The sequence below is a fragment of the Corapipo altera genome, unplaced genomic scaffold (assembly GCF_003945725.1).
Source record: "Corapipo altera isolate COAL_440 unplaced genomic scaffold, ASM394572v1 79, whole genome shotgun sequence".
Classification (NCBI taxonomy): Eukaryota; Metazoa; Chordata; class Aves; order Passeriformes; family Pipridae; genus Corapipo; species Corapipo altera.
This window is the reverse complement of record NW_020884927.1, coordinates 3,526,555-3,551,080: the sequence shown is the minus strand read 5'-3', so window position 1 is coordinate 3,551,080 and position 24,526 is coordinate 3,526,555. Positions and strand designations below refer to the sequence as shown.

General features: G+C 50.2%; 2 protein-coding genes across 2 annotated transcripts in view; both read left to right on the top strand.

The window, feature by feature from the left end:
- The first annotated feature begins 362 nt into the window (after positions 1-362).
- Positions 363-8,511, top strand: SEC22B (SEC22 homolog B, vesicle trafficking protein). The gene is made up of 5 exons (XM_027658547.1): positions 363-499; positions 823-932; positions 5,499-5,659; positions 6,002-6,148; positions 6,513-8,511. Exons 1-5 carry the CDS (start codon positions 425-427, stop codon positions 6,665-6,667), a joined length of 648 nt encoding a protein of 215 aa, XP_027514348.1. The 5' UTR covers positions 363-424; the 3' UTR covers positions 6,668-8,511.
- A 7,521-nt stretch (positions 8,512-16,032) lies between these two features.
- Positions 16,033-24,526, top strand: part of NOTCH2 (notch receptor 2) — an 84,850-nt gene continuing 76,356 nt past the window's right edge. The window contains exon 1 of the mRNA XM_027658467.1: positions 16,033-16,114. Coding sequence (XP_027514268.1) covers positions 16,033-16,114 — 82 coding nt within the window. The remainder of the gene's footprint in view (positions 16,115-24,526) is intronic.

Here is a 24,526-nt window from a genome sequence, read left to right as displayed (position 1 = left end):
GCAAAGGAGGCGGGGCTTGAGGCGGGGCTACAGGGGATGGGCGCGACTTGTATATAGGCGGTTCTCCTGGGCGGGGAGGGGCGTCAGGGGTGCGGGGCGTGGCCAGACCTAAGGAGGCGTGTCTATGGTGAGGGGGCGTGGCCAGCGCGGAGAGGGCGTGTCTATTGTGATGAGGCGTGGCCAGCGCTCAGGGGCGTGGCCAATGAGAAGAGGGCGTGTCCGCGCCGATGGGGCCGTGCCTGTGATTATGGGGCGCGGTCACTGCTTTTTAGGGTGTGGCCACACGGAGGGGGCGTGTCCATCACTGTAGCCGTGGCTCCGCCCCCCGACTGGGCGGAAGTGGAGGGTCGGCCGCTGGAGCAGGCCGGAAGTGGCGGTGTCGGTTTCCGGCGGCTCCGTGGCAGGGCGGGCGGCGGGCGCGGCCATGGTGCTGCTCACGATGATCGCCCGCGTGGCGGACGGGCTCCCCCTGGCCGCCTCCATGCAGGAGGACGAGCAGGTGCGGCCGGCGAGGCGCGGGTGGAGCGGGGCCGGCGTGTCGGTGGGGAACGGGCGAGGGGCGCGGCCCGGCGGGACCGGCGCGGCCCCTTCTCGCAGTGGGGCGGCTCCGGCACAAGCGTTTCCCGGCGGTGCTGGTGGTGGCGGCGGCGGCGGCGGCGGGGTGGTGGTGGTGGTGGTGGTGGTGGTGGTGGTAGTGGTTGGGAGGAGGAGGAGAGGGAGAGCCGCCGCGGTGCTGTCGGGCGGAGCCCCCGCAGTCCCCCCGCGGTGTCTCTCCGGTCTTGACCGCCCCAACAGCCCGTCCCTCCTCCTCTCCCTCCTCAGTCAGGCCGCGACCTACAGCAGTACCAGAGCCAAGCGAAGCAGCTCTTCCGCAAGCTGAACGAGCAGTCCCCGACGAGATGCACCTTGGAGGCGGGAGCCATGGCTTTCCAGTGAGTGTCGGGCGGGGACGTGGGGAAAAGGGGATTCTCTGCCGTGGGAATGAGTGAAGGCTCTTCCGGCTCGGGGTGAGGATTTATGGGGAACTGGGCTGCCTGAAACAGTAGAGTTGCCTCACCTGTCTGCCCTGCCAGCTGAGCTGCTCGAAGGACAGAGTGTGTGAGTTGTCACTGCTTGGCACAGGTGTCTGGCACTTGATTTTCAGCCAGATTCATGGTTCTGCCTTTGCTGAAGACAAAACAGGGTCTGTTCCCTTCAAGATTTTTCTGTTTGTTTGCATGCTCTACTATACCTTCACTCCTTCTCCTGTACCTCCTGTGTCTTGTCTTTAAAGAGAGATGTCCTTGGTAAAACCAGTCTGGCAGTGCCACTGTGAGCTCCTCTTGCACAGGATTTTTCTCTCTGTGTTCCCTGAGATTGCATCTTTTCATGCATTAGCTTCATGTATTAGAAGCACACAGAGCATCTCCGAGCTTTTTTATTATTATTTCCCTATTATCTGACAGGCTTCTTTCTCTCATCTTGTAGATTCAGCCTTGTTGTTGATTGTCCAGTAGCACTCTAACAAGGGAGCTTGGATATGAAATAAGGAAAGCACACAGGGAGTGCAGGTCAGATGTCCTGATTGCTTAATCAATGGCAAGGGAGGTGGACAGGCAAGTGAACAGGGGAAGAATTGGCAGTCAGTGAAAGGCAGGAGAGCTTGTGTGTGATAAAGCAAATGCTTCTTTCTGTGATACGTCACTACCTGGCAGAATAAAGCTTGAGAAAGTCAAGATCCTGTCAAGAATCAGAATTCTGCCATTAGCAGGAATAACTGCTACAAGTCTCTGAGATCAGGTTCCATGTGAGGCACCAAGGCAGAGTTGTGCAGTTTGGGCTGCAATATGCCAAGATTTCCTGCACTTTGCACCACTTCTGCTGTACTGCCAGCAGCAGGATCCTTCTCAATTCCCAAGGGATTCCTGATGACTGGGTGTGGGTTTATGGCTGGGTGAGGGGGAGAGAGCCTTTTAACGCAGGGCAAGGTTGATATTAGGTCTCTGCTTCTATAACAAGCAAATTTCCCACCCTGTCCCTTTCTTCAGAGATTTGGCAACATGAAAAGATGAGAACAGGAGTTTTTGGGAAGGGCAATCTTTGGCAAAAGCCATGAGGTTTCGAGGACTACTTTTCTAGTGATTGGCTTACATATAGTGACTATGACAAGATTTAAAAAAATGTTTTCTCTTGGATTCTGGTTGCCTTTGATAGGGACTTATGGTTGTCATAGGACAACCCTGATTAGCCTGGCCATCCTTATCTCCTGTTGCAGACTGAACTGCAAAGTGCTTCTCTGCATCGTCTTCTTTCTACACGTTAAAACTTTATAGAATTTAAAAACTCTCTGATTTTTAAGTGTTTCCTTGGCACCGCATGAGTGTAGCTCAGACTGGCAGCGAAGCCTTGAGAAAGAGCCTGTGTAGATCCCAGTAAATCCCTTCTTGAGTTACTTCCATGATGCAAGCAGAGCAATGTCTGGTGAGGTGGCAACGTGTGCCCAGGAAATCAAAGCCTATTAACGGTGGCTGTAATGCCACCAGTTCTGATGGGGAGGGAGGGCTTGGGCAGGCTCCTGTTTTGACAGCTGTCCCAAAGGAACAGCTGGGTTACCTGGCTGGCAGGCAGCCAGGGAGAGGAGTGTTCCTCTTTCTGAGTTGAGTTAGTCCCTAGACAGGTTCTGCTGCCAACTGACAGCTGCTGCTGCAGAGCAGTCGCTGCTGCCTCCTTTGAGGTGGGATGTTATGGCAGGACCTGTGTGAAAAGAATACTTTCAGGTCAGAAATCCCTCTATAGAGGAAGGGGAGGTAATGGGGGAATTTGAGATGTAGTCTAAAATAACGCTGACTGACGACCACAGTATTTGTTAGTGCAGCTCACCAATTTTTTTCTGCCAAATCAGAGCTCTAGCTGCTGAGGGCAGCACAAACCTGGACAGAGCATTTTGTAGTGTGAGTTAGCAGTGTGGCTAAGGATATTGCTGAACTTGCTGAGGTGGTGGTATTGAACGTTTTTAGCTTGCATCAATTCAGAGAAGAGCCAAGCCTTGCTGAAATGTGGAGCTTAAGCTGTGACCACTAAGATGATTTCTGCCTAAGCTTCGGCTCCAAAAGCTGTGTCACCCTTTCAGCTGCAGCACTGGGGGCACATGGCTATGCAGGTACAAGAACACTGATGGTGTTTCCTGTGCTGTCAGTCAGCAGGTGACCTTTGGCTGATGAATGGCTGAAGTGGCTCTTACCTGTCATGTTGAAAGCGACCCTTGGCCTTTGCCACTGTTACCAGGATGAAGTTTTTCTCTCTCCAGATATCCCAGATGATTATGAGAAACCTGCTGGCTGTACTCAGTGTGCAGGAATCCAGAGTGCAGGAGTTAACAGTGGCAAATGGCACCATCTGCCCCTCGTGTGAGGACGTGCTAAGCAGGTGCTGTGCTGAAGCTCAGAGATGCACACAATGTGTAAAACTGAGAAGCCCAGCTGTGCAGAAACTCTGCTCTGAGGTTGACAAAGTCGTCTGAAACTGGGGCAGAATGAGGTGAGCTCGCTCTCTGTGGTGCTGACCGATCAATTTTAAATCCAGCACGTTGAATACCACATCAGGGAAAAGCAAGTGGGAAATACGGCTGAAGAGCTCCAGGCAGGACCAGCTGGCCCAGGCAGAGATAAACAGACCTGTGCCAATGGGACATGTTCCTCATAGTGCTCTCATCTGGAGAGTGCTGCTCCAGCAATACTGTCAGGATTCCCATCTGGCACACATTTTCCTCATTTCAAAAGATTTATTCAAGTCTTGCTGGTCATGGCAGTGGCTACATCAAGCTCTGGGTGATGATCTGTAGCAACTCCAGTCTGTCAAACAGGTCTCCAGGGGTAAGGGAAGAACAGAGGCATGATGTAGTGTAGCATTAGTCCTAGGCACTGATGCACTCCTGGCTGAGGGACATATAAAAGAACAAAGGCGTGGGTGCGTGGGGACACGTGTGGAATGGATTATGGCAATTGGAGTTTCTTGCTTCTGGTTGGGGTAGATCACTTGTCGATTGAAGGCTGGCAGGGCTCACACACAGCCCGTATAAAGACAGGTGAAAGGGAGACTCCTGAGCCCAGGAGTGAGCTGAGGATGGCTAATTCAGAGGACATGGACCTGTTGGGGGTATCTAGAAAACAGTGGGGAGTGGGAGGAAGTTGTTTTGTAAGCCTGATGTGACTATTAACAAAATTTTAAGCTACTTATTTTACTATTGTGCCCTTGGGACTGGATTATTTCTTTAATACGCTGCTAATCTTTATGCTAACTAGACTAATGTATAATGACATTATGCAGAAAGTCAAAGGAAGGTAACATAAAAGTTGCATTTACATTCCACCCTGGAGAATATAGATAAGTGTTCAAAAGTGTTTCCAGGGCTATTTACTGTCTCCACTCCCTTGGTTTTGGTGGGAATATCATTACCTTTATTTTTATTGGCTAAGTGAGGAAGAAAATGAAGTTGGGAATGTACAGCAGCAGTAATAGCAAAACTTAAATAATCTGAAGATTGGTTCTATCTTATCCCTTATTCCAGTAGGCTTTTTAGCTGAATTATAATGAAAAGCCCCTGTTCTCCCTGTTGGCAGAGACACTGGAGCTCACACTGAAACAAGGTCAGCACTAAGCCTCTGCAAACAAATAAGAACTAGATGGGATGGGGGTGCTGGGAGGAGGAGTGGAGGACCCCTGCACCCTCAGCTGCAGGGCAAACCAAACAGCATGACACAGCAGCAGGTGTCACTGTGCGTTTTAGAGCTCCTCACATTGCAGCCAAAGAACTGGTGACACAGTCACTCCTACCCATGGAAAATTCACAGGTAAGGTCGCCAGAACCTGTGTATCACCAGTATTTTTCCCCAGCTGCCTTTGAGGTAATGCATGTGAATAGCAACACCCCACCCACAGGCTGGTGTTGGGGAAGGAGAGGGATACCCAGCCCTCCAAAAGTGAAGGGCAGAGCTGGCAGTGGCTTTGTAACACACTGAGACTGAATTCTTGTGAGTGCCCTAACCCCAGTGCTTTAGCTTTCCGTTTGTGTGCCTGAGGTACTTGGCTCTGCTGCCAAGTAGAGATGTGTTGGCCACCTTCCCCTCTACTCTGCTGGCAAACTTTCTTGTGCTTCCCTTCTCCCAGCTGTGGGAGGGCGGTAGGGTGTCCTCTCTTTTGTACTCCAAAATTATAACTCTTTTGTTGCTGATATTTTGTTAAGCTAATGATATTCACAGGCCAGCTTTTGTTCCAGTGAAGGCAAAATTCAGGGCTCTTGGCATGGGTGTAGGGTCTGAGGCTACATGAAAATTTATTTTGGGTAAAAAAAAAAATTAACCATTGCTTTGTAGAAAGGTTTGCACTTGATCCAGGCATGGAAAACTGGAAGTCCTTGTACCCACTTGTCATTGTCTTGTAGGAATAAAGGAATGCAGGGTGGAGTTTGATAGGATAGGTTCAGATTTGGTTGATTAATGCCCTGTCTGCTGTTCTTTTAGCTACATCATCGAGAAGGGGGTGTGTTACCTGGTCCTCTGTGAAGCTGCATTCCCCAAGAAACTGGCCTTTGCATATCTGGAAGACTTGCACTCAGAGTTTGATGAGCAGCATGGCAAGAAGGTTCCAACAGTCTCCAGGCCCTATTCCTTCATTGAATTTGGTGAGGTCCCTCTCCTTGTGACTGGTTGGGAAACTTCTTGCTGGGGCAGGCAGCAGCAGCCACAGGATCCTCTCCAGCTTGGTGTATGGAATTAACAGTTTAACCTCTTCTTGGCATTAGAGACATGGGCATTTTGGAGAATAGAGAAGTAGGTGCATGCAGAAGAATAGGGAAATGGTGCATGTCCTTTGATTCAGATTTCCTGCTTTTAGTCTTCTGGCCTTGTTCCAGTGAATATTTGCATGTAGTCTCCTGGCTGTCTCAGCAATGCTCCCACTCCCTCAGCAGCCAGGCCACTCTGTGTTAGGTGAGATCACCTCTGATAGCCCTGTCTCATTCCAGACACCTACATCCAGAAAACCAAGAAGCTCTACATTGATAGCCGGGCGAGGAGGAACCTGGGCTCCATCAACACAGAGCTGCAAGATGTGCAGCGGATTATGGTGGCCAACATTGAGGAAGTCTTACAGCGAGGAGAGGCACTTTCAGGTACTGGGAGTGGCCAGTGTTTGGCACACAGTTCCTTGTCCCTTTGGTCAGCTGGGTGGGCAGAGCATACTGAAGGGAAAGGCTGGGTAATCCCTGAGCCTCCTGAGAAAAGCAGGGAATTCAGTGGGTGTTTCAGTTGGATTGGTTGCATCCTGAAGCACCTGGCAGCTACTGATGCTTCTTTTGGGCGAGGCCAGCATCTCACCAGTTTGGGTTGCTCTCATCCCAGCAGGACAAGCATTAGAGGGGCTCAGGCTATGCTGCCACATGAAACTGCTGCGCTTGCAGCTGTGTGCAGTTCAGGTAACATCTGGAGAACATTCAGCTAACCTTAACTAACTTCTCTCCCCTTTCCCTTTAACAGCTCTTGATTCCAAGGCCAACAACTTGTCCAGTTTGTCCAAGAAGTACCGTCAGGACGCCAAGTACCTGAACATGCGTTCCACATACGCCAAGCTGGCGGCTGTAGCTGTGTTTTTTATCATGCTGATCGTCTACGTGAGGTTCTGGTGGCTGTGAGCTGGTTTGGTCATGGAAGAGGGAAAGCCGGTAGCCTGGCAGGTGTATGTGTGCAGGACACTGTTCATGGGGGATGTGCATTAGAATCCACACAGGACCATCACCTTTACTGGAGTGTCCTGAGATTGTTAGGTGACACCTGACTGCTGCATCTCTCAGTGGAGCCTAACAATAGGTGTAAAGGCTTGTTGACTGCAGGCTTTTCCTCTGAGGCAGTTTGCACTAGGGTACTGCAGAGTTTGGCCTCCCATGGTTCTCCCCCCTCCCGGGGCACTCTGAGAACAGTCAATCAGTGCAGTTTAGCATAATCACATTGTATGTCCTCCTGTTGAGTAGCTCTATTGGGAACTGGACTCTAATGAACATTCCTTGTGTTGGTAATGTTAGCTTTTTTAGAATCTGGGTCTGCAGTTATTTTTATTTCTTTCTCTTTCAAGACTCTCCTGTTTGAAGGCAAATACTGCACTGTACATAAACCAGCTTTCACCTCTGTCAGAATACCTATTGAGTTTTCTGTGTCTTGACATCTTGGCTTGTTACACTTTAAGTTGCTATAGGAAGAAATGGATGTTAAACTATGCCTTAAAATACGTTCTGTCTAGTTCTAGGAGGGGCAATGGAAGGCTTCTGTATTACTGATTCCTGAAAAATTAAATTACAGGTTTTCTAAGTGTCCACTTTCCCTCTCCTGACAGCTGTGTGTGACAGTATGTTTCCATATGAGCAGGGTGTGTAATTCAGTGCTGTTTGAGCGGGCACAGTGCAAACTATGTCAGCACTCTTTATTTTTTCCTTCGATCTGCAGATTCACTACATCATTTCCTTCCTTTTTGTAACTGTGCTTTCCTTCCAAAATGTGTCAAAACTGCCAGCATTTCATCTCTGGGATCCTTGTTTTCTTTCTCCCTCTTTCCCTCACCAAAACAACCAAAAAAACCAAAACTCTGAATGTTGTGAAGAAAAGGCAGTGTTTCTTTAAAGAACATTTGAATTTTACATGAAGGATTAGGATGACTTTAAAATAGTGGAATTCTTTGGAAACACCAACTTTTTTTCCCTGTGGTCACCCTCTCCCTACCTCACTTGGGAAGTTGAAACTGTAGGTGAAGAAAAACTCATTATGGGGCAATAGTATAGAGCTTCTTTCTTATGGGCCAATCTATATATTACGAGTGTAATAGGATTTTTTTTTTTAAATTGTTTTTTTGGTCCACCTGTGCTAAGAGTAACATTTTACCAGTCAGCTTTTGGTTTTATTAAAAAAAAAAAAGAGAGAGAAAAAAGAAATCCCACAGCTCAGGCACTCTTCTGCAGGCAGTGTCACAGAAGGAAGTTTCAGGACTTCCCAGCACCTCTTACAAGCACATAATCTTATGTAGTTCTGGATGTATAAGCTGTGACCTGGAAGTGTTTCCTGCCACCAGGTGGGAAACAGAGCTGTTGTCCTGTCGGGGAATGCTCCCCAGCTTGGTGTTGGACTGGCAGGGAAGCAGTTAGCACTCATCCACTGATAAACCCAGCAAATCTGAGCTGCCACATAGTCTAAAGTAATCCAGTTTCTGCATGATGCCTCCAAGTGTTACTTTGTAGGTTGCTTTTATTATAATTATTATTATTTTAAATCCTTTTGAGTGGTGTCCCTAACAGGTGAATGTCCCAGTGATGTAGGTCTGTGTAATGTAGGTGCTGGAAGGTCTTACCGTTCAGACACCGACTGTCCGTGGATTGTTGTGATTGAGGGGGGTGATGTTCCTGCAGCACGGGGCAACTTGGGGAGCAGCTGCCTCCTGCAGCCCCCGTGTCAGCAGTGAAATAAATAAATGCTCCTGAAAATCCCCTCTGCAGCATGGAGTGTCCTGTGTCTCATTTCTGTGATCTTGGGGGATGCTTTCTTTCCTTCCAGGGACGCAAGAGGGTGAAGCCCCCACAGCTGAAGCCACCTGGGATAAGGGCTCATGTTTGGAGGCAAAACTAGTTGAAAAATATGATCTTGGCCATTTTCTGGCAGAGAGACTGTACTTTGTTCATAGTGGAGGTCTCTCCCTACTCCTGTGTGTCTGCATGTTGCAGGCAGCCTCCTCAGTGTGGGCAGAACTTTTTGGGACAATTTTGTGGCTGCTCACACAGGGCACAGGAGAAGCAGGACAAACTGGGAGTGGGGTGTGTGTCCCCCGTGGGATGTGTCAGCAGGAACAAGACCCGGAGCTACCACATATGCTGCTTGCCTAGAGGGAAGACAAGCAGGGCTCCTCTCCCGCAGGCCGGTGTGGGGCTCCAGGGAGCACCTTACAAGCAACTGTGTTCAAAACACAGAGCCCCCTTTCCTCCCTTTCACGGGGCAGAGATGCCGCTGATGCTTTATCCGAGGGAGGCGTGGGCTGGGTTTTGCTTTTTGCTGGGGGCTCTTTGCACCTCCTGAGCATCCAGGTGTGAGCTTGGTTACTCCTGTCGGGCTGCTTGGGGCAGAGGGGAGGAGAGCCCAGTGCCGGTTTCTGCATGACGGCTCGCTCGGAGCTGGACGAGCGCCCGGGGGTGGCTCAGGGCCGGGGGTCCCTGTCCCGGTGGTGGGCGCAGGGTGCAGCCCTGCTGGGAGTGGTGGCCGGGTCACTGCTGGCTCAGGGATCGCGATGCTGGGCTCTCGGTGCTGGCAGCGGCCAGAGCCGGTCCCGGGGCCGCTGCCTGCAGGTGGCAGTGCCGGCGCGGAGATGGGGCGTGGAGCGGAGACGAGGAGGCGAAAGGGGCTCCAGAGGACACGCCCAGCTCATTGCGGTGCCCTGGCCTCCCCAAAGACCCGCAGCCGCGCTGGGCCTGGGCAACGTCCCCGTGAGCCCGGTGATCTACCTGCAAGGGCTCCTGGACTGCACCTCAACAGGTTGTGTTGCCTCGGCCCATGGTGCAGCCGGGATGCTTAGTCTGAGCTGGATGGAGATACTTCCCAGCAGGACATTTGCCTGTCACTTTCTATCCAACGCCCTTTCCACTTTCATTTCTGTTTGTCAGCTCCCTCTCTGCTTCCAGAGACCCTGGAACAGGCTTTACCTGCAGGGTTCCCCCCCAGGCATCCCCCCAGTTCCTGCACCTGCTCCCCACAATGGGGCAGAGGTGAGGGGTTTTGTCCCATGCCAGGTGCATGTGGAGCAGAGGGAAAGCAGGATCTGGGAGCAGTGCAAACTCTTGGCACCTTTGCAGCATCTGAACCCCTGCTCTGGGTGAGTTTAGGGGTCAGAGCTGGGCTCTCCCTTCTCCCATAATGTGCCCATTACCACTGGGAAACCTTTGGAATAAGCAGAGTGCAAAAGAGAAGAGGATGGTGCAGGGTGCTCCGGGAGCTGCTTTGCTCATCATGTGAGCACAGTGGTGAAAAGCTGTCGGTTTTCTCTCTTGATTGCTGCTGACACCACTCGGGATCTGGGCACCCCTGGGTGTCCTCGTGTCACAGTGCCAGGGTACTGCTGGGGACAGTGCCTGCTGGAGGCACCATACATGGCTGTGTACCCCATTGCCCACTGCAGGGCTGTGCTGGGTGGTTACACTGCAGGGTATGCTGGTGTAGGGTGATGGAGGTTTTATCCCTGAGTGAAGCAGCAAGAGCAGACAGGCAGAGCTGGTTCCCAGATGCTACCAAACCTGCCATGGGTGGAGTATGGAACTTCAGAGAGAAAGAGTGCAGCTGGATGGCAAAGACTGAATGGGTGCTCCAGCTGATCTTGTCAAATATAAACCAGGTCTCACCTGGCACAGGCTGTGGCCATGCTCTGCACTGTCATCACTCTGGGAGCAGCCATTTGGACATGAGAGGGTTTTGGTTTCTGTGTTGACTTGATTACCAGTTGTTTCCCCTACTTTGAATCAGCTCCTCACACTTGCAAACCCGTCTTTTGAGTAGGTTTTGAGAAAAACCCCACTTTCAGCATCTTTCCCTCTGGGACCACAGGGGCATTTTACCCTGGATGGTTTCTGGAAGCTGCTTTGACACGGGTGAACGTCCCAGTGGTGTGAAGGGCTGTGCCAGCAGCCCTGTGACACAGCAAGCACCTACTCAGGGCACCCAACACCCAAGAAGCGCCTGGAGAGCAATGACCAGGGTGGCAGGGGTTGGGGTTCGGCCTTCAAGCACCCTAGTTCTTGTTTACCCTACCTCAGTGGCTGACATGGGGGCACAGCAGCTCTGTCCCTCTGGGGGGCTCTGAATTCCCCCTGGACCAGGGAGGGATGCCTTGTAGAGGCAGGCTGAGAGGCTCTGGAGGTCCCCTCTCCCCTCCCCTCTCCTCACACTTTGCTCTGCTGCATTGCTGCGACGTGACCTTTTGGGAACAAGGATGTTGATTTTCTTCTTCCCAAAAATGAAGGCTTTTCTGAGGGCAGGGTGCTGGGCTGGTAACTGGCCAGGGGCAGCTGACTGTGAGACCGGCCCTCCTGCACTGGCCTGAGTCAATGCTGCATCCCAGAGCATCCTGAATCATCCCGTCTCCCCTGTCCCTGGTGATGCAACAGTGCTGGTCCTGAGCACTTGGCAAGCTATGGGGCAGGACTAGGGGCACCTACTGAACCCCTGGCAGCCTTCTCACTCTGTTTCTCTTGTCCCCCCCAGACCTGAGGTCTTTGAGGGTCCCTGAGATTCCCAAGTTCCTGCAGTCTGCACTGGGGAGAAGTGGGCTACAACCTCTCCTCTGCAGATGCCCTTCCCATGCTTCTTGGACAGCCTCCAACCCAGCTGCCCACACGTGTCCCTGGCTCTGCCTCCCCTGGGGCAGCTGTGCCACCTCCTCTGTCCAGCCTGTCTCCCTTTTTTCCCTGGCTTGGGCACCATTTGTGTCCCCTGCAGGGGTGCCCTGGGGTTTGCCCACAGCACAGAGCCTTGCAGAGCTTTGCACGGCTGCTCCCAGCTGGCTGCAGCCATGCCTGAGCTCACAAACACTCCGGAGGTGATAAAGCAGAAGTTGGGGAGTCCCTGCTCACCATGCCAACCCCGATGGGGCTGCCAGACCCTGCCATGTGGCGTTCTCTGGGCTGATGGCTGCATGGAGGAGCCCAGTGCGATTTTAAACCAAGGCTTAGAAAAAACACTGTGGCTGAGCCCCAGCACCCTGCAGAGAGGTGATAAACCTGTTTCCTCTGTCATTGCCTTCTTTTTTCTCTTCCTCTCCCCAGCATCTCCCTTGGCTTAGGGGTACTCCCTGGTCACCCCAGCACACTCTGCTTCCCTGGCATGCCACCCACACTCACTGGAAATGGGCCCCATTGCAGCACAACACCCAGAACAAAAGTGCACCCTCCCCGTTGGCCACACTGGGGCCCCCCAGATTGGCAGCAGAGACAGCATTTGCATTGAAGAGCAGAACTACATGTGATCGATGGAGCCACAGGGACCCTAAGTCCTACTCACTGGGATCTGTGTGGGCCAGAGTCTGGAGAGCATGAGGTGTGTCTGGTTCCTCAGGACCTTTCCCAGAGTTTCATGTCCCCACCATGGACATCCCCTTGCAGCTGCAATGGCGTCTTGCCCCTGGCATCCACCTTGGGAGAGGAGGGAACCATAAGGCAAGAAGGTTGCTTCTGGTGCAGCTCGAGCTCAGAGGAGGCTGCACAGAGCAGTATGAGGCTCCCACCCAGGGACAGGAGGGATGAAAGAGCGCGACTGAGGCCATGCTCTGGGTCCCACAGGAATAGGAGGAAGCCTCTATTGTGCCCCTACCTGCATGAGGACCAGAGCTGATGGAGGCTGTGCCTGCATAGCCATCCCCCAGCAGAAGGGGTGGCTTTCATGGGAGAGGAGCGGGGTGCTGGCCTGCTGCACATCACCAGTGTAGCTCCCCAGAGGCTGCTGATCTTCAGGGAGAGTTGCAGATTCCCGTTTATCCAGCGAATGCTGGGTACAGACCCGAAAAAGGCAACCTAAAGATTGCACTGAGCAGCTGCCCTTTCCCTGTGCCGTGGCCGTACCACCGTGCCAGCTGCCACTGCAGCACCAGCTGTGACCTGGGGAGTGACCACAAATCAGTGGGTTCTTGCTCCATAGCATGCACAGAACCAGGGGCACTTTGAGAGCTTCACGGCCACGCTGTACATCAGACCAACTTTGGTAAAAGCTAAGCAGCTCCATCTGCAATTTAAATACCCCAGGGGCTGCTGAGAGCAGGCAGCAGCAGTTAAGGCAGAGGGAGAGGGGAGCCCAGTGTGGCTTGATGCAGGAATGCCTTTGCACTTCTCTATTTCCTTTTAAGACAAGGCTAGCTGGCAGGTAAGGTAATCACAGCATAAGCCAAGTCATGTGGATGTTAAGAGTTTGCAGATGAGCCACAGGACAAGCTATTTGCGGCACAAGCACAAGGCTGCCAGCCCTGAGGATTTTGTTGGAAACCTCTCTCCCTCCTGCTTTTCTTAAACCTCTTGGCTGCAGACGTCTTGTAGCTATGAAATACCCTGAGCTCCCATTTTGATGGGGTTCTAGCTCTTCTGTTCACAAAAGAGAATGGGACATATGACCGAAGCACGTCCTAAGGACCCCCAGATCAGGGGCAGGTAAAAATGAGCAACATTTATCTGGGATAAGATGTAAAATGCTGGAATGTAAGGCAGGCATTGGGGTGTGGGCTGCGCTGCAGTCTGGATGCCTGAACAACCATCAATGTCACTGAAAGGCTATTGCAAGAAAACACAACTTCCTCAAAGCAAGCCAATCCAAAGCTGTTGAAATCAGCGGTTCCTCCAAGATGAGGGACAGAGAAGAAGCACCACGGGCCTCACTGACCAGGTACAGACACCCAAAACCACCTCAGAGTGTTCAAATACATTTTGCATTCTTCCAGGATAGCTGGGAAGAGCACTGCAGAGCCCCAGCACGTGTCTGCCCGTCAGCGTCCCCCTGGCTGCAGAGAGGTGAGGCATCTGGGAGGTGGGGACATGCTGTTCCTGGTGGCTCCCTTTCTGAACCAAGTGTGTGGATGCCCCGTGGAGCAGGAACTAAAACCACTGCAGGGTGAGACTGCTGGAGCCGTGGAGAGCGCCTGATCTCCCTGCCTTTGTCAGCTAAAGTGCCAGGATTTCTCTAATTGCTGGGGCCATTTAACTAGGGATGCCGTGGCTATGGAGCCTGCTCAGCTCTCCTAATTCCTCAGCTGGCATCACTTCCAGTGGCAGAGCACACCCAGCCCTCTTCCAGGCACCCTGCCTGCCTCCCCTTGCCACCCTGGGCAGCTGGGGCTTGGCTCCTGCATGTTCCGTGGACAAAGAGGGGCAATGGTGCATGATGCAAACCAGATGGAAACTACCAAAAACCTTGCCACAGCTCTCCAATTCCAGTGCTGGCTGCTGGTCATCCCTGCGTGGGACGCTCTGCTCTGTGGGCAGCTGAGCCCACGTGCTCCCACGAGGGCAGGGTTAGAGTGGAGAGATAAGAACCATCAGCAGGTTCCCCAGACCTGTGGGAGGGAAGTGACACCTTCTGTCTTCCAGGCTGGATTCTCCTGATGAGCCTCATCTATAAGGTGGAGCTGGTTGTTCCCAGGAACTGTGCCAGGGCAGCCCTGGATCCTGTCCCTGCACTGGGGCTCAGTGCCTTGTGCTCAGGCCAAGTGAAACACAGCAGAGGATGAGCTGCCTCAAGGTCAGGGGTCATAAGTAATGGTCAGCACTGAGGGGAGCTGGAAATGGCAGCTTTTGGTGAAATACCAGAATTCCTCCTGATTTGCATTCAGGACATCATCCCCAAGCCTTTCTTGTTGTAGTCACATCCCTGTCCCTCCTCAATTCCCAGTTTGGCTTTGTGATCGTTTTAACTAAAGTGTTCGTCGGTGCCGCCTATAATTTCATATGTGGGAAGTTTCGGGCGTGCTGTGGGTCTGGCCTCCACCCCAGCAGGTCAGGAGCTGCAGGGAGGGTGTATGCCAGGAGCAATGCCATGGCATGGCCATCACGGCTGTGAGGCACTGTCATCTACCCACGAGCAGCTGTTGGAGTGGTGACAGGAAACTCTGGCAGCTGTGCAAAATGGTGGGGGACTTGTCACCAAGGTCGCATTGGCATACCTGGAAAAATCATAAAGGGGGTAGGGCACTAACTGGGAGGAGCTCTGGGATCTGGAGAATTACAGGGGGAAAACAGTGAGGTTTATTCATTACCCCCTCTCTCCCCCGAACCCGGCACAATCCTGCCTTCACGGGCCAGCCTGCCGTGTCAGCACTGCACACAAAGGGCTCTCAGTCCTCCAGAGCCTGAGCCAGGGCAGAAGGATTTTTAACGCTTTAAATGATGGCTGAGGACTGGGAGGGATATCGAGGTTGAATCCAGCTGCTGTCCTCCTGAGACCTCTTCCATGGGAACCCAGGTCTCCTCCTGGGCTTCTGCAGCAGGAGCAGCTGTGGGGGTGAGCCCTGGGGGGGTGAGCTTGTCCACCTGTTCCAGAGGCTTCCCTACCCACTGGGGTGAGCTTGGAGGCTGAGGCTGCTTTTGGGTTTCCCATCCCAGTGGGATGGGAGCACCCCACCAGTCCTGCCTGGCAGCTGCCTGCACCCCACATCTGAGAGAAGGGCAGGGCAGCATGTCCAGTGAAGAACCCTGCTGTTCTCCCCTGTGGGCACCTGCCACCACTGCCACCACCCTGCAGGGGCACGACAACACGTCCTGCTGCCCTGGCCCTCCATCTCCCCGTCCTTTGCTGCCAATCACCCCCATCCCCCCTGCCCCCATCATCCCCCATCCCTACTGCTCCCTGTCCTCCCACATCCCCATGGTCTATCCCCACTGCCCCCATCATCCCGTCTCCACTCCCCCACATCATACTCCATCCCCAGGGTCCATCCCCCACCATTCCCCATCCCCATCACACCCTATCCCCACTCCCCCCATCATTCCCATCCCCATGGTCCATCCCCAGTCCCCACATAATCCCCCATCCCCACGGTCCAGCCCCACATCATTCCCCATCCCCACTTCCCCCATTATCCCTCTCCTCAAGGTCCATCCCCACTCTCCAGCGGGACCATCCATCCATCCTTCCCTATCCCCACAGTGTAGTCCCCCATCATTCCCCATCCCCACTCCCCCCATTATCTCCCCTCCCTGTGGTCCATCCCCACTTCCCATCATCCCTATCCCCACGGTCCGGCCCCCATCACCCCCACCCCCGCTGCCCCATTATCCCCATCCCCATTCCCATCCCCTCCCGTTCCCTCCCGGCCCCGCCCCGTTCCCGCCCCTCCTCTCGCGGTGTTGGCGCCCCCTGGCGGCGGTCCGGTCCGGTCCGGGCGGGGCGTGTCCCTGCGCGGCGGAGGAAGCGGGGGCGTTGCGGCTCGGCCGTGTCCCTCCGCGCGGGCGGGCGCCCAGATCCCTCCGCCGAGCCCGTGGCGGCGGGAGCGGCCGTGGCCATGGCCCGCGGAGCGGGGCCCGCGCTCGCCGCGCTGCTCGCCCTGGTGCTGGCCGTGCTCCGCCGCGCCGAGCCCGCCGCCGGTGAGTGCCGGGGGGCGCGGGGCGGGCGGGGTGTGTGTGTGTGTGTGTGTGTGCGTGTGCGCGGAGCGAGGGGCTGCGCGGGGGCGGGGGGGACCGGCCCGCCGGGGATGGGCACCCGCGCCCGGGTGTCGCCGCGCGGGGGTTCGATGCCGCCGGGGGTCGGTGTGCGCGGCCCCCGGTGCGGGCGGGGGCGGCGGGCTGAGCGCCCGCGGGAGCCGCGCTCCCGTGGGAACGGCGCTCCCGGGGGAGCCGCTCCCCCGCGGCACCCACGCGCGGCGGGAAAGCCGCCCCTGGCTGGCGGAGCGTGGCGGGGATGGATGAGCCGCTGCTGCTGCTGCTGCTCCCGCGGAGCTGCAGGGCTGGGCTTTAAAAACAGGGGGAGAAAATGGTTTGCGGCGCCCGGCGCTCCGCATACCTGAGCACCGAGCCTTTGTTGGGGGCATTCCTGCACACACGGGGGGAATCTCTACGTGTCCTCCTCCTCCTCCTCCTCCTTCTCTTTTTAGTCGGTCCGGGCGCGATGAAGCCATGTGTGCACATCTGGGGAAAGCGCCGCTTTTTGTCATTGTTCCCCCTTTCGCGCTGGCGTTTTCAGTATGTTTTACAGCTGGGCTGGATCACTGGTCCATAGGCATAACTGGTGGGTTCTGGTGGATCTCCTGCTCCTGGAATAAAGCTTGTGCAGCTTTGCAGCACATTAAAGCTATCGAGAACCAGCAGTGACTTCTCATTCCTTCTTTTTACTCCTGAGAGGCTGGATTGCTCTTCAGATGAAGGTGTTAGTGGGAGTTGTTTAGGGCATGAGCGAGCAAGGCAGTGATAATTAGTTTTGTTGTTCGGTATGGTTAGGAGTGGAAATTGTCTGCAGAGCTTTAACCACTTCTGCCGGTTTGGACACAGAGTAGTTGGTCAATCAGTCGATCTGTTTTGACTTTGAAATGGTCATTATTTGTCTCCTGGGAGAAACATTATTGTTTTTTTTTTCCAGTAAGCCCCTCTGAAATCTGACTTACTTAGTTTTACTAATATGTTGCAAGAAGATGGTTGGAGTTAAAAAAAGCTGTTTTCCCAAGCGTGTTTTGGCCAGGTTTGCTCAAAAGGGGCTGGAAAATTAAAGGGTCTTTCAAGTGTAGGTGTCTTATAAATTCAGAAATATGTTTTCTTGCTAGGGTAGAGGTATGGTGCACAGCTGAACTGTTATTTCTGCAAACGGCTTACATGGTAAGATGTAAGATGGCAAAATACTATTTTTGTGAAGACCAAATGTCATGTGCACTTATTAAAACTGTGCTTTATATACCAGCAATTTACCAGCTTATTGCTGGCCCTACTGGTTCCTTCTCTGTTGGGCTGAGAGGAGAAATAGCTGTGGCATCACTTGTTGTCACTTGCCTGGGTATGGACACCTGTAAGGCTGGTTGAGGTCTTCCCGTTCTGCCAAAGTTTTTGGCTTTGTGGGTGAAATCTCTTTCCATGCTGAAAGTGAGTCCTGTTTTTCATGAGATACTGACCTGCATCTTGTTCTTGGGAGTGGGAGCTGTGGCTTGAATTAATGGGAAAGGGAAAGATGAAATCACCGAAAGGGTATTTTCAGGTGCGTATTCAACTGGCTTGATGCTCTTGTGCAAGAAAGGGCAGGTACCTGATGTCAGCCCTCTTGGTCAATAAACAGGAGGCTCCTGGATGCACTGAACACTATGGTTTGGACTACTCAGCCCTGCCTCATCATGCAAGCCCCATGGTGCAGTAACTTGCTTTTCCAGTTTAGTTTTGCAAAGGGCTGCAGTTGAAGGTGCAGTAAGCTGGGGTGGGGCAGCAACACCTGCGCTTTTGGTGTGGATACTCACCTGATAATTGGCTGTGAGAGATTCCCTTCGCTTCTGATCAGGCAGGAATCCTGGCTGTTAAGCCCACCCTAATTGCCTACTGTCGTTAAGTCTTAAGTTCTGCCTCACCTGGCTGCTGTTGCCTGCCAGCCTGTGTTTCTAACAGGTTACAATACATTTTTAATCAGTGCTGCACTGGTGTGGACTGCAGTTTGAGGTCTTTAGTATTCAAACAGTGAAACTTTGGAGGACTTCAGATAATGCTGACAGTACCGATATGCTTGTTATGGATTTGCTTATGGGAGAGCAAGTTGGACTTGATTTTCTGAAGGTGTTACTGTCTATCAAATTTGTTCTTATCAAAGGTGCTGATTTAGACTTTCAAAAGGGAACACGATGAGAATCTGGTTAACTCCCATCACTTCCTGCAGGGCATCACTTAGTCAGATTACAAATACGTGAAGATCCTCCTGCTGATGTTCTCAGGACTTGAATCCTTGGGAAAGGAGGACTCACGCCCCTGGTGGCATTTGGCATTCGAATATCTTATAGTGGATGGGTTGGGTTTTTGTCAGCCTTCACAGCTACTTCCCTTTTTTTTTTTTTTTTTTTATTTGTTGCTGTTGCAATAGGTGGGTGATTCCCTTCAGTAGGCTTTGGTCCTGTCCAGCTTCTCCTGTTTTCAAAACTGGTGTCTGTGCCATGAGAGTGTATGGGTGGCTGGACTTTGAACCTAGGACAAGGAGTAGGTGGAAAAGCAGCAGCAGGACTCTGGCAGCCTGTTTCTTCTGGACTTAATATCAAAACCAAGCAGTCATGCTTTGTCACTCCAGATGTAACATCGTTTCCTTTAAGTTTGTACTCTTGACTAATGACTGTTAAGTGGAGAATGGATACAGTGATTATTAATTCTCACCCATCCTTTGGCATGTGTTCGAGAAATGTTGGAGGAAAAAAGGAGCTTTCCTAAGCATCTGTGTTAAAAAGTCCTTTTGTGGATATATTATTAGTCTTTATGAATTCACTTTGAAATCAGCTTGACAGCAGAAGTCAAGGACTGTCAGTGCCCGCCTAGAAGAAACAGTGCTTACATCGTTCTAAACAGGGTCATCTGAGATCTGCAGAAATAATCGTCCGTTCTGTTTAGAAAATAATCTGTTCCTAGGGCACATGTCCTTTTTTTAGACTGCTGTGGGTATGAAAAAAGAGCTTTGTATCTCAAAATGGCACGGGCGTCTGCTGTTTGCTCCATGCAGCAAGTCTTCATCTTGCTTCTCTGACAACACCCTGGATGGCTTCAGAAGCGCTGCTCAGGCACAAGTAGTGGGATAACATTTCTGCACAGGCAAACATGCTTAATGTTCAAATTAATAAAGATTTAGTGCTGGAGAATGACGGAAGACTTTGGAGAAGAGGCGAGCATGGCTCCCGCCTGCCAGATTGCCATGGAAACACCAATACCTCTTCAGCTCTTTAATTGCCTTCCCTACATTTTTTTGCTGAAAACTTTTTTTTTTTTTCCAACTAAGCGCTTTATGTTGCAGTTCTGGATTTTAGGCATTTTGGCTTTGTTTGGAAAACTGAAAATAGGGGAAGGCAGGGAACGGTAGCTGTGTAAGGAGATGGAGAATATGGCAACTGACAGTCTTGGAACTGTGTTATGAGTTCATCCTGAATTCAACAGTATTATAATGTGAGCTTTTATCAGTAGTTTTTCAACAGCAACAGTATCACATGAACTATAGCTGCATCTAACATGAGTCGTCCTATAGCTTCCTGGGCCTAAGACAGTGATGACGAAAGACTTCAACTCTACTTGTGAATTTGCATGATGGTCCTTAACTCTGTTCATAGGAGGGCCAGTTAGTAGTTTTTATGGTTCCTAGATGTTTGGAGGAGAGATCTGAAACAGATAATGGCAGGGCATGGAGTTTTGTGTGTCTGAGAGAGCTGCATGTAGTTAGATTTGCTGTTGGCATTCTTGAATTAAAAAAAATCTGATGAACTTCTGTAGCAGAATTTCTTCTTCTTTACTGGCTGGTTCTTCTGAAAGCCACTTAAATATTCTCTTCTCAAATTTTTTACACTTGTCTAGACACATTAGTGAAGGAAACCAGTTTAGATATTGGGGTTTTCTTCCCCAAGAAGTATGGGGTATTGGTTGATTGCCTTCACACTCCTCTGAGCTCTGCTTAGCTTCTTAGCTGATGAGTCTTGTGTTGTCCAATCGATTTCAGGTTTTTGTGTGTAAAAATATTGGAGATGTCTTAATCTGATTAAAGCATTTTACTTTACAGACTATTTCCATGCCCTGTAGACAAGCTTTGTCCTTAACTACTGCCCTCTCTCTGTGAAGTGCAAACTGGTCAGCTGGTTTAAATTCCCCAGATGTTAACAGTTTCTGAATCTGAGCTGAGTATCAGGCTTCCCCCCTTTTTCACAGTAAGGATTTTTACCAGTTTGCTTCCTTCACCCTCTGTGTGGCTGCCATGGGATGATCTGTTCTTCAGAAAAAAAGAAAAAACTCTTTTCCTATTTTCAGCTGGCCACTATTTACTATGGGTTCTTCCCTGGTATTATTTACTATGGGTTCTTCCCTGGTATGTAATCTCACTGGAACTGTCATCTCTTGAGGTTAGTGAATAGTGTAATTAGTCCTTTGTGGTTTTCCTCCAAAATTTCGTTATCTTTTGTGTGTTTTCTCCATATGTGGAGTGCTGCTTACTCCTTACCAGCTTTCTCAGCAGTTGTTTGTGTGGTGTGTGGTGCTGCTGTGGAAGGATTTTGTCCCTTTCTGCACATCGAGGACCTTCCTCCAGAATGTACCTCATGTTTCAGCATTTTCCTTTTAACTGCTTTTTTCACGCTCTGTTTTTCCTGAAGGGAATCAGCAGCTGTTTTTTGCTTCCTTGGAATTTGAGACCCCCTCGATTTGTTGTGTGGCTGGCATTTCTGGCCATGCTGATGGTCGTCCTCTTCAGAGCTGATCCACCTCTGAGAAACGAACATGGGATTTTCCATGCATCTTGTGTTGCTGTTGTTTGAGGGCTTCAAATCCTTTTCTCTCCTTTCCCTTAATACATAATGGGTAGCACAGTTGAAATGTCAGGCTGTTTCTCATGATTCTCATCAAGACAGAAAATACACTGACTACTTAAAAGTTACTGAAACCTATTTTGCCCTTCGGTTTTCTTTCTGGTCTTAAATGTGTTTTAAGCCTGACTTTTTTTTGTATGTTCAAGTAGATTGTTTTCCCCCCTCTCCCATGAGAGGTTTTGAACCTATGGACAAGTTTCAACCACAAATGACAAAGGTCTCGGTTCTGATACTTAATGAAAAATTTATAGACAGAAAGAGGATATAGTGTCCTTCCAAGGAGAAAGCTGAGCTCCTGGTACAACTATGTTCTCTACCAGAATATCACTCTCCCCTTATTTACAGTAAAACCTTTGGTCAGAGCCTGCACCTTCTTAGATGCAGGATAATCAATGACAAAGCTACAGGAAACCAGCTTTATAATGTCTCTTTTTCACAACATTGATTGTTTTGGTATTTTTCATTTTTATTTCTGCTTGACTTTTTCTGAATTTGTGGGCAAGGAGTTTATTAGCATTACTTTCCTTTTAGTAGTTGTAACAAAGCCCTTTCAGACTTGCTCTGATTAGGGATCTATTTCCCTATGTCAAAACTCTTTTAAAAGCTGAATTCTGATGCAACTTCTGATCTTAATCCTTCACTATTTTAATTTTCTAGCCTAGAAAATATCTGAATTTATAGTGGGCAGATCAAGTGTGGAAGCCAAATCACAACTTCCGGATCATCTTGGTATTGTAAAGAACAATGAGGCAGAAACAAAACTTTTCTTTTTCTCCTAGTTTTGCTGTAACTGTCTCTTTAGCCAAAAAAATTAAACCTAGGTGACATTGTGTTCCAGTTAAATGTGAGATTTCTATTTGGGTGTTGAGAATCTCAACACTCTCTGTATGTATCTGCGAGTAACGCTTTCTGCTTGTGCTTATTTTTCAGCAGTGGCTATCTATTTTTCACTCTGGCCTTGGAAAATAGTTCTAATAGGATGTTAAATGTCAGTTTAGAGTTTGCATCTCAATTCAGGAACGTGCAGCGTTTGTATGGACTCCAGGCTGGGTTGTATTGCTAATAGTGTTCGTCTCGCCTGCACTTAGAGCCTTATTTGAGAAATCCTTCAAACTCAGCTACAATGACTGCCAGAAATTGGGTATTCCTTTCACAAACGGTGGCCTGCCCAGTTCATGAGAAGCCAGTCTTTCGAAAACCGTGGGGTGTCTTCCCAATAGTCCCTAAAGGGACTGATAAAAATTATGAAGCAATTGAGTACCTGAGAAAGCCAGGGGATTTCCCCTTGGTGACCTGCTGGTGTGTGGGAGCAAGCCTTCCACCGCACCAGGGTGTGAGGACTGGAAACGTCACTGCTTGTGCTTGGTCTGGGCTAACCCAGCTTCTGGTGGTCTCGGTGGTTTTGTCAAGCTGTGGCAAGTCCAGAAAACCACCTAACAATTCACCATTCCTGTTTTTGCTAAACGCAGAAGAAAACTGTCAAAATCAACGTGTTGGACTCAAAGCCTTGACAGCGTGCTGGTACTCTCTGTATGTGGCTTTATCTTTTCAAGACAAGGCTGTCTTCTCTCGTGCTGTACACACCAGAGTATTCCCAGTTAATGTAACGGGTGTAGTGAAACAAACTTTTTATGCTGCTGAGGTTCGAAGTAAAGTTCCTGATACTGTTAACTCTTGAGCACAACATGGTAGAGTAGCAGAGAAGTAGCTTTTGAAGTAAGTAGTGTTGAAATTACATGTTTTGCATGCATTGTGAAATTGTGGAAGATATCATGAAATACAGGAAGACAGTGCTTTGTGCAAAGAAATGCTAATTTTACTATGAGAACTGTAGTCTTTGATTTCCCTTGTGATTTTTTTTTTTAAAGAAGTCACGTGGCTCTTTAATACTTATTTTAATATAGAATATGGTTACATTTACATTCACTTCAGCTTTAGTTGCATTTCAAAATATTTACTTTCAGCCTGTTTTAGTCCAAAACTGAAAACAAACACAAAAATATTTTGTATTTTTCTTAGCGTCTTTCACTTCAGAGTTACTATAGACAAAATAGATATTTAAAAATTTATTGCCTCATTGTCTCTGTTAAAGAATTGTAAGGGCTGGTGGTAGTTTAATGACCTGCTAAACAGCAGTTCAAGATGGGAATAATTTGTCAAAAACCTGGGCAAAAATTAGTGGTTACTTTGCTAAATCCTCTCTGCTGTGTCTGTATTTGGCCCAGCAAGCCAAACTGGAATCACTTATTTGGATCCTTACTGTGACCCCGAAAGCCATCAGCCTCTTGTTCCCCTCCGTCCAGTTGTGCTGCTGGGTGTTTTTGGCCAAGTGCTAGTTAAGCTTTTACTATGTGGGTTACAAAATCAACTGGCTGCTCAGTTCTCACTGGGGACGCGAGTACTCGACGAGATTACAAAATTGTGTTTGAAAGATTGAGCACAAAAGAAATAATCCTCTGAGTATTTGCTTCACTGGCTTGATTGGTGTGAAAAGAATGAAAATTCAAGGTGGCGAGATGAGAATACCAAGCCTGCTTCCCCTCGTGGTTCTCTGAAATGTGGGAAGGCTTGTTTTAACCCTCCTCCATTTCCCTGGAGTAGCAGGGGTGGTGGGAGTTGTCGGAATCGTTACACTTTCTCTTGGACACAGTGCAGTTTCTCTTGGACACAGTGTAACCGAGCTCTGCTAACTGGAGCTAATCTTCGCTGTGAAAACAAGCTGCTGCAGTGTTAGACAGCAGCAGATGAAGTTGGGAGTCAAAGCCATGTGGATGTTGCCGTTAAATGGGATAAAAATTGTCAGACAGGTGCAAATCAGCGTAAGTGTTCTTGCCCTCTGTGGGAGGGAATGCTGTGCAAAATCCGTGTTAATATTTCGGTCGCTTAGTTACCCTGACCTCAGGGGTTATCTGAAAGGGGCTCAGAGTGGAATTTTGTTCATTTCCTGAGAGCTCTGCAGAAGCAGCGCCATCCAAGTGCCCCTTTTTCAGAAATCAAGTTAACAGCAATAAGCATACTTGTATTGTGGGAAACACTGATAATTTTCCCGGGGAACTGAGTTTAATTTAACTGTATTCTCTACAGGGGTTGCAAGCGTGAAACGTTCCTATAGTGCCTCGTAGTGTGTGTGACCTGTTTATGTGCTCCAGGGTTATTTCTCAATAACACTTCAAGCTCTGGACAGCAGAACTAAAGTCTGTTCCAAGTTGTCCAATTGCTGGACTGAATTTGGGCTGGTTGCAGGGAGAGCTCAATGGGACTGGTGTGTTAACTCTTCTGTTTCTGAATCCCATTCCTTAGGTCACCAGTGTATCAACTTCAGTGGTGGTTTGGACCAGTTTTCCCTGGGGCCCCTTGCTGAATTTGTATTGGAAATTTAATACCTCTTGGGAAATTTAATACCTCTTGGGGAAAGGAAAACAATCCTTAAAAAAAAAAGGGGGGGGGAATCTGCCCTACGGCAGCTGGCAGTTTAGATGGTTGGGTATTA

Coding starts and splice junctions, on each gene's coding strand:
- SEC22B (XM_027658547.1), top strand. CDS start 425: ATGGTGCTGCTCACGATGATCGCCCGCGTGGCGGACGGGCTCCCCCTG. Junction 500..822: donor CCATGCAGGAGGACGAGCAG/GTGCGGCCGGCG, acceptor CTCCCTCCTCAG/TCAGGCCGCGACCTACAGCA. Junction 5,660..6,001: donor CTATTCCTTCATTGAATTTG/GTGAGGTCCCTC, acceptor GTCTCATTCCAG/ACACCTACATCCAGAAAACC.